This window comes from Macrotis lagotis, chromosome X (genome assembly GCF_037893015.1).
Source record: "Macrotis lagotis isolate mMagLag1 chromosome X, bilby.v1.9.chrom.fasta, whole genome shotgun sequence".
NCBI lineage: Eukaryota > Metazoa > Chordata > Mammalia > Peramelemorphia > Peramelidae > Macrotis > Macrotis lagotis.
In genome coordinates, this window is record NC_133666.1 from 264,669,336 (window position 1) to 264,679,404 (window position 10,069).

General features: G+C 34.0%; 1 protein-coding gene across 1 annotated transcript; it reads right to left on the reverse strand.

The window, feature by feature from the left end:
* Window positions 1-399: 399 nt before the first annotated feature.
* Window positions 400-9,461, reverse strand: GAPT (GRB2 binding adaptor protein, transmembrane). Its single transcript, XM_074201775.1, has 2 exons — window positions 9,362-9,461; window positions 400-6,286 (listed from the first exon to the last, which is right to left on the reverse strand). Exon 2 carries the CDS (start codon window positions 6,276-6,278, stop codon window positions 5,373-5,375), a length of 906 nt encoding a protein of 301 aa, XP_074057876.1. The 5' UTR covers window positions 6,279-6,286; window positions 9,362-9,461; the 3' UTR covers window positions 400-5,372.
* Window positions 9,462-10,069: the final 608 nt, after the last annotated feature.

Genomic DNA, 10,069 nt, shown 5'->3' on the forward strand with positions numbered 1-10,069 from the left:
TGGCAAACTTTTAAAAAAGAGGAGGAGGAGGAGAGTTAACTACCTAAATATTTTGTATTTTACTTTTCGCAAAGTATTTCTAAATTTATACCAAATGAATTCTCCAGTCCTTTAAAATGGAGAAGCAATTTCATGTCCATAGTATATATAGAGTGACTTCTCTGACTTAGCTATTAAAATGAGAAAATGTTTATAAATGGCATGAAGGTTTTCCATGTTTTATATAATTGGACACATTTCTTAAATTGAAATAGGAAATGCCTTTAACAAGATAGTCATTCTTGAGTCTGGATAATTCTGCTAATACATGACAGCTAAATATGCAATATTTGAAGCTATAATTTTCATCTTTCCAGTCCCTTTTTGTTCCCTATTAGTGATTAAACCTCCTAAGGTGATTTAGAAGAAAGGGTAGTTTGAGGACAGATATGCTTTCCTGGCAGTGTGTCATTTTCTAGTCATGTCTGATTCTTTGTGACTTTATTAAAGGTTTGCTTAGCAAAAATATTGGAGTGGTTTGCCATGAGAAAATTGAGGCAAACAGGATTAAGAGACTTGACCAGGGCCACACAACTTGAACTCAGGAAGAGAAGTCTTCCTGACTCCTGGTCCAGCTCTGCACCATCTAGTTACCCAAAGATATAGTTTAGCATTTGCTAAAAATAGAGCCCTAACCTGAAACAGGTAACTAAAAGAGGTCCTTTACAGTCATGATGCCTTGTTATTTCACCAAAGTGTTTCAGGAGACTAAATCAGGGAGAAACTAGGGTGCTTTATTAGCCCTTGGTAATCTGGGGACTGAACCCTTGGATGAAGAATAAACATAAAGATGATGGATTAAGAGTTAGAAGAAAACCTTAGGGGTCCTCTCTTGTCCAATCATCTCACTTTATAAGATGAAAAAACTAAGGTTCAGAGAGAGAAAGTGAGTTGGGGTTTTTAACAGGACCACAGTGGCAGAACCCTGATGCCATTTGCATTGATGTTTCTTTTCAGTCAACCACACATGCCTCTCTGTTGTTAAAGAAGAAAGGGCTGCTCAGCTCTTAGATTCACCTCATTGGAGAAGGGAATTTGAGAAGATTTTCATATGGGGAGATTAGGTGAAACGAACACCCAGAAGAGATAATTCAAAGAAGAAAGTGTGTTTTACTGCATTGGCTAAGGCCTTTCTCCTGGCTGTAAAGGAGAATTCTTGCTCTAGAACCTGGCTTTTAGAGGGATAGTTCCATTAGCTCTGACTTTTTAATCATTGTGTGTCAAAGATTTCTTTGGCAGGGTGGGAAAACCTATGGGCCTCTTCTAGAATAATGTTTGTGCACTTAACTCATAATGGAAGGAAATGCTAAATGCCATATTTAGAAATATGTCATTTTTCCCCACCCCCAAATTCAAGTTCATGGAATCCTGATATCTATGCCTCACTCACTCTTTTATCCTATGTCCTCCAGTCACCTTATCCCTCCCTTCCCTCTCAGGCTATTTCCCCTGCCCTGTTCTCAGTTTCTCACTTTACAATCTTGATTCTTCTATTAATCAGTTCAACTGTTTATTGTCCTCTACTCTCAAGTCTTTGTCTCTTTGGTGTAAGTCTTTTCATGCCTTTCCATATCTTAACTTCATGTTATCAGTTCCATTTATCTGCCCTTTGCACTATAATCCCATTTTACCTATTCTCCTAAATTAGATTTTGAAATGAAAAAAGAAAATTTATTTTGTACAGACATGAACACTGGGCTGTATTTTTCTTTTTATGAGTCTTCAAGTTAGCAAGAATAAGCCACATTTATTTAAGACAAAACAAGCTTAGGAACTATCTATACAATACTGGACAATGAGAAAAGCCACAGTGCCATGCATAAGTCATTTATTCTACCCCATTTGCCTTGAAATCTCAATGGCTATGTGGTGCTGGTGGGTAATAAATATTGTACCATACCCCAGAGGAGATACATTTTAAAAGTGAACCAATTACAATTTTTAATGTATTCAGCTAGGGGGGAAATGATTTTGCAAAGCCTTTTCTAATTCCACAAGGTGAAAAATAATTTCCATTATCTAAGTGATGCCAAAGGGAAAGTACTAGGGTCTAAAATGGAGAGAACTCAGAATCTTGCAGTGAAATTTTTGGTAACTCACAAGACACTCTCCCTAAGTCCCTAGATAATAATGAAATTATTTTAGTCCTCACTTGTCTGAACTGTAAAGCTGCTTTAAACATTATTCCTGAATGTTTTACCCTTAAAATCATCACTACTTTTTCTGTCCTCTAAAAAATCTGATTTATAACCAGTAGGATGTGACATTGAAATAGGAGTCCTTTTAATGTTGGCTTAACCTGTCATTTTTTTAAAAACTATTTTAAAAATAGTTTTTAGATTTATATCCTTTGAAAAGGTAAACTGAATCATCTTTTGTCATAGTTCTTACCTAGTGCTTAATCGTTGAATGGGAAGGCTTTCAGATAAACTGAGAACTGGGAAAGACTTTAATTTAGAAAGGCCAAGGTCATCCACTGCATCTGGGGCCATGGTTAGTGATTCTGATAGTTATCTTGTAACTACTACTATTCCCAGATTGTTGTTTATCCATCAAGCCTGAAGAAGACCAATGACACCAGGAGGATAATACCTTGACTTGCAATTGAATTGGATTTAAGTAAGGCAGAGCTGTGTAGTCATCAGTCTGACTCTCCTTCAAAGTCCAGTCATATGATAGACATGCAGGCGGAGCAACAATTCTTATGTCAACCAAAAAATCTCTATGCCTAGCATATACCCTGAAGGATTTAGTGTAAGGAAATATCTTGGTCCTAGAATTACAAGTATTAGATATCTGGAAGAGTGGTAGTTTGCACAGGAGAGAGTCCCAAGTGGTTGGAGTACTATTCTCTTAGTAAGTAAGGTTTGAAATTCAGAACACTACCTCATCCTCCTTTCCCATTAGACAAATTTCTTGATCATTAAGAAGTTTTTGTAATACTCATACTTTTAACTACAGAGGTTAGAACTATTTCCAAGTTTTTTTTCTGTGATTTATATAAACCTCAATGAGGCCTATGCAGTCCCTTTAAATGATATAGACTACTCAGTGGATTAAAAGTACATTTTTATACACAGACTTGAATCTGTACTTCAAAGCTCAAAGTGGGGGAACTCACTCTACAGAGGCAGATAGCAAATCCTCACATATCTTATAAGACAGTTTTTGAGAGATTATAAAGTCAAAAAACTAAATCATTAAACTTAGAGAAATCAAAGTCTCTTAGAATTTAGCCTGGTCCTTGGACAATAGGCATACAGTTGATCATTAAGTTCATTTCCAGAGCTTTACTCACTGACTAGGACTACTAACTTTTTTACACAGAGGCAAGATCTTCAAGAATCTGCAGTCACCTCCACACCATGATGAGATACAGATTTTGACCTTTTCTGATTAAATTCAAACTTTATGTAGACTCATTATAAGGACCCAAGTCTTTCCATCATTTTTTATCTAGTTTTTAAATAATTAAATCATTAGCTAATATCTATATCTTTTTTTAAATCTTGTACTGCATAATGTTGACCAGAGCATTCAAATTTACTACTAACTACTCTTGTGACCTTGGATTACATAAGTCATTTAACTTCTCTGGATGTCAATTCTCTCATCTGTAAAATGAGGGGGTAGAGTATATGACCTCTGATGTTCGGTCTAAATCTATGATACTCTGATTCTGTAACCCTGAAATGAAATTATACCTCATTACTCTTAGAGTATAGTCATTTCTCCAGACCAAAACTAAGAAGGAGGAAAAGGCAACACAGATATTTGAGAAGTTAAATCGATATCACAAAATCCTTGAACTTAAATTCATGTACTTTACTCATAGGAAAGTTCCAATGGATTTTTCACCCAGAGTTTATTCACCCTTATTTTAAATCTAATTCTAACAGAGTTGACTATTCAATTTCCCAGCCAGACAATAATAATATAAAGAACAATGTGAGAAGCAATGGTGACAGCAGTTAATTATGAAAAAGAAAAAAGAAAAAATTGACAACCATAAAATGAAAATGAATAAAAAAACACAATAATTTACAAGGCAACTATGGTACTAGTATATTTGAGTAAAGTGACACATAACCTTCTATTGCATGGCTGAATTACAACTTAATTACATTTATAAATATTTATAATCATGCCTTTGAAGAATCAAGAAAAGTTTGATGTTCAGTTAAATAAATTTCAAATGTCAGAGAAGTCTTTTGTACATTTTAGAAATATTTCTGTTAAAATTGTTGGACTAAAAGTTTTGATGGCAAGAAGGGGAGAATTCACTTATATGCAACAGCTCACTTCTTGATAATCCTAGATAGATGAATTTTACCAGATAATAAAAGATAAATTGTGTAGTTCAGTAAATCTTTCCTCTAGATTGATTTTCAGGGTTCCTTGGATAGTTTAATAGATTTGTTTAGTCCAAAGTAGGGTTAAAGATTCCTTTTCCCACTGCCATACCTAATTTTTATTATAAATGAGAAAACTTTTGTTCATCAGGGTAACTCATTGGTTTGAGTCTATTTTTACAGAGTTACGTTTTAGATTATATATATGGATTTTTGTGACCTCATCTGTAAAATTAAGAGGGGGAAGTTGCATCCAGTGCCAGTTCTATTCTTACATCACAAGACATTATACTAAAATCTCAACAATGAAGAATAAACCACTAGAAACAGGTTCTTCTTTACTTTCTCTCATTGAGTGACATGATCAAAAAATTATTTTAAGTAAATTATTTTGGAAATTGTTTGAAAGATGAATTATAAAGGCTGCAATCTAGAAACATGCAGGTCAATCTGGAGGCTATGTGAAAAGTCTGATCCTGAGCTTAGAATAGCCTACATTCATAATGTATGTATCTTGAATAAAGTTATTTAATATGTTGTTTAGCCCCGTTGTAATGAAGGCTCCATAAAGAAAGGGTCCATTTTTTAAAAATTTTTCTTGGTTATCCCCAGAACTTATCAAAAATATCTGACACATTTTAAACATTTATTTTTAAAAGTGGTTGATAAATATTTATTGACTTGTAGTAATCAGGGAAAAGTCCAAGCCAATGATAGTGTTAAAGAAAAGAAAGAGTTTATGACAGATATTATACAGAATCATGAGACCTGATTATGGAAGGAAGGCAAAAGAAAAGGATATTGAATAGTTAATAATAGTGATAAAGGTAAATAAGCCCCAGGGAGGTGAAAATAGAAGACAATTACATTTGACCAATAGAAAATAACCAGACAATCTTATATATTAGTTTTCGTTGAATGACAGAATCATAATAGAATTTTACTTAATTTTTCAAAGATATTCAATGACATAAACCATTATTATTCATCTGGAAAGATATATATATCTTCATCTGGAGGATTATTGAGAAAATTAGGTTTCTGGAAATCATAATATTCTGATGAAGTTTTAGTTTCATTTAAATGCTTCTCAGAAGTAAGTTGGCCTGTATTTTCATAAAGATCTGTTAAACAGTCCCTTGCACAGCTCTTAGGTCCAGTTTCCACATTTTCATAGCTCTTGTCTGGATCATCTCTGGAGAGAGGAGATGGATCATCTTTTATTTGTGATAACTGTGAAAAGCGCTTTGGACCAGTGTATTCTGTGGGGGTACATGGTGTATGAGATAGATCAGAATCATTCTGATACTTTTTCTTGTGCAAAAATCTTGGTAGGGAAAAATTACTTGGGCAGCGGTAGCATTTCCAATACCAGGCTAAGCCCAGGACACAGAGGAATAGAATTGCTAGAAGAAGAAGAACAATGAGAAGTACAGGGCTTGACTTACTTCCACATAGTTTTTGAAAGTTTATTCCGCAGGTTTTAAGAGTAGACCATTCATCATTGTTATCAACCACCTTGCAATCCATGCTACATATTTGCAGATTTCTGTTGTTCAGAACTGAAGTTGGAATGGTACATAGTTTATTGAATTTCAAGTAGAGTTTTACGTCATTGGAGATATTAGAGAGGAAATTTTTAGGTAAAGCCTCTATATGATTAGAAGACAGATCGAGTAATTTCAGATTCGGCAGATGGTAGGTTTTGTCATACTCTATGTACTCTACTCCACAGTTATTCAGGTATAGAAATTCTGTTCTTTGATCGATGCTAACCCACTGCAATATCTTATTCTTCACGAACTTATTACACTCAGAAGTTGAAAAGGATGGGTGAAGATGGCATAAAAGAAAATGCACAAAGAAAAAAGCTGAATGATCTGTCATTTGGAAACCTACAACAAATTATAGATACATTAATTAATTACTATTACAAAGTTCATGAAGGAACATTTTAAATCTCAATAATTTCTTTTCTTTGACTTTTCCATAGATCTAAAAGAAACTGATGAACCAAGTGAGTGCCTTGTTCTATGTAAAGACCTAATGAAAAAAATCATTTCATTTTATATTTTAGGTATGGCTTATGTTAATGTATATATTGTTAATTATTAATGTTGTTCTATTGTTCAGTAGAGTCAGACTCCTCATGACCCCATAGAATATGCTGTCCATGGGGTTTCTTGGCAAGAACATTGGACTGATTTGCCATTTCCTTCTCCAGTGGATTAAGGCAACAGAGGTTAAGTAACTTGCCCAGGTTAATACAAGTAAGAAGTGTCTAAGCTTGAATCTGAATGCAAATCTTTCTGACTTCAGACTCAGTGCTCTCTATCCATTGAATCACCAGTTGTCTCCATTCTATTAAATAACAAATGGAGGGAAAAAAAAGTGATATGGATCCAACAGGGCAAAAATGATGACACAAAGACTTATCCTGAACCCATGACCCTAGAAAGTTTGCCTCAGAAAGATCTATCTCATACAGTCCCTGACAAATCCTGACTTTGTGATCCTGGGCAGATTACTTAACCTCTTAATCTCTTAGTCAACTCTTTATCTAGGAGTTTTTAATACCAAAGAAAGCACAGAGAAATGGGGAAAGGGAATAAGCATTTACATAGTATCTACTATCACCAGGAAGTATAATAGGCACTTTGCAAATATTATCTCATATGATCCTTACACCAATCCTGCTAGATAAGTGCTATTACTATCATCATCTTAAATTGGGAAAACTGAAGCAAAGCTTATGTGACCTGTCCAGGGTCTCCCAGATAAATATCTAGATTTGAGCTGGGGTCCTCTTGACTCTAAGAGCAAGTGCTGTATTCACTACACTACCATCTGTCTCTCCCAGTCCGCACCCTATCCCTAATATTCTTACTATTAAATGCTGTATAGCCTAGCTGTCCATGTTGTTGTTGTTCAGTCATTTCCATCATGTCTGACTCTTCATGACTCATTTTGGGGTTTTCTTGATGAAAAATCTAGAGTGATTTGCCTTTTCATTCTCCAGTTCATTTTATAGATGAGGAAACTGAGGAAAACAGGGTTAAATGATTTCCTCCAGTGTCACATAGCTAGTATCTGAGGTTGAATTTGAATTCAGGAAGAAGAATCTTCCTGACTCCAGGTCCAACACCTAGCTGTCCCTTGCTATCTATACTGATATTTTATTCCCTGAAAACTAGTGGCTATCATCTAAGCTGTGTCTTTTCAAGAATCTAGCATAGTATTCTTCATGTAGCATTAGTTTTTTTTTTAGCATTAGTTTTTAAATGTTTTCTAATTGAGATCCTCACTTTAGTTACTTTTGACTAAGCTCTAGGATTCATTGCTGTTGAGTAAATGTTTTGGAACTTTGGAGAATTTTCTGGAAGGGATGTGTGGAATATATTAAAGGGGTTATTGGGATATAATGGTAATGTTGAATAATAGGAAGATAGCTGAATTTGAAAAACACAGGACTTAAGTTCAAATTATGGCCAGTATTGTGTATAACTTGAATGACTTTGGACAACTCAATTAGCCTTCCTTCTCTTCAGTTTCTTCATGTTGAAAAATGAGGAAGTTGTACTAGCTGAACTCTAAATTATTTTCTGTCTCTCAATCTATGATCATACCACCCTTAGCCAAAAGAAACATGAAAGTTCTCCCTTTTCACCTTTCTTCATCTAAGAATTCCCTGCAAAAGGAAAGTAGTAAGTTCTTTTTCAAAGAGGGCTGTGACTATATCACAGGATAATTATATTACCGGAAAAGTCTTAATCTTCCATTGTGATTTATCAACAAAATAGTCTTGCTGTAACTCTTTATTCGATTGTAATGATATTAATTATAATATAGTTTTATTTATTTATCTTGTCTTTTAAGTCTTTCTGAATGGCTATGAAATATTCTACACTTCTTGTTTAATCCAGGCTATGTGCTAGCAAAGAGGAAGTTTAAGTAGGAAAATAATTGTATTCTCATACTTTCCATAGCTACTTATTAATCACACTTCAAACTTTCCTCAAAGAAAAAAATGGTCTTACATTACTTTAAAAACTAGTATATTTAAAAAATCAGTTATCAGTGCCCTATTTTTGAGAGATATTATAATGAGCATAATAGAAAGGTATTTTTTATTTTTAATTATTTTAATTTAACTAATATAATTAATTTAATTATTTTTATGTTAAAAATAGAGAAATAACTACTTCAACTGAATCAACTCCTCTGTTAAGAATTTTGATGCATGGGAGAGCCCTGATAATTCTGCCCTGTGAGCATACAAGACTTTGGTTCATTTAAGATCATCACTTAAAAAAAAAATAATGAAAATAGCTGATATTTCAGGCTTAAAGGTTTGCAAAGTTGTTTGGCATATAGTAAGCACTTAATATATTCTTTTTAGTGTCATTTCTATATTGTTACTTTTGAAGCCGAAAATTAACCCTAAGAAGGTAATATATTATTCCCCTCTACCTTCTCATTCACTCCCTGATCTATAGAAATATAGATATTTCTCATTTTAGAGAAAAAAATTTCAAATTTGGGGCTCATAGAGCTTTAGCAGAAGGGCAGAGCACCCTTTCTATTATATATAGCAGTCAATGCTTAGTAAATGGTTTAACCTTTCACTGTTTCCTATCTGAAAAATGAAAATGAATAAAATGTTCAGGGATATTATGTGGATTAGATAATTGCTGATCACAAAATTATTTGCCAGTGTTATTCCCAATTTAAGAATTTACTCAGTCTTGCAAAAATCAATTAAAATAATATTCCCTCTTCATCCCCATGCAAAGAAAAATGGCATTTTTCTAATTGTTTTTGCTATAGGTGTTGTTCTGGGCCAAGTATCACCCCTCTCCTCTGCTCCAAAATAAAACAACAACAAAAACCCAGTTTTCATTTGTAAAATTAGAACACTGGTTATTTATAAATCAAGTTTCCTTTTTTATTTCCCCAGGATAAGACCTTACCTTTTAGGCTGATGGATCACAGTCTGCCTTTCACCCTTCTCTCAGGCTGAGAGTTCTGTGCCTTTGTTTCACTCCTTCCTCGTTTTTAACTTGATGATGTGGATATATTCTTGATCAAAATCTGCTTTCAGGGTGTTTCTTCACACTTTGCATGATTTCCTTATGTTAGAGGAAGTTCACACCAGATACATCAAAGTAGATAAGAGCAATATCTGTTAAGAAGATAGATCTTTCAATACATCTAAAATGTTTTTTGAAAAAAAAAAACATGGATGGTGCCATAAGCTTTTTAATCAAGATATACTCATAAATGTCCTTGTCATGGAAAGTCATTGCATTCTCCTTCAAACTTTTGTAGTACCAAGGTATTTTTCTATTTGAATTAATTATACTTGCTAATGAAGAACAAATATCCATCCCATTGGTTCTTTCTCCCAAAGATCAGTCAGCACCCTCTAAATTGTGACTGCCTGGAGACCTTGGATGTCTGATTCCTTAATGGAGAAATCAACTGACTCAAGGAAACTTTTGGGAAAAGTGTACATGCAGTTGTTTGGGTAAACCAATCAGTCTTCTCATATGTAGATGTCCTGTGAGTTTCACATTGCTCTTACTGTTTGAGAAGAAAAGTAGACAGAGAAAGCATTAATGATTATGTATCTATGCCTCCTCTTCCTCTAATCAATTCATATATACAGTAGCTACCCT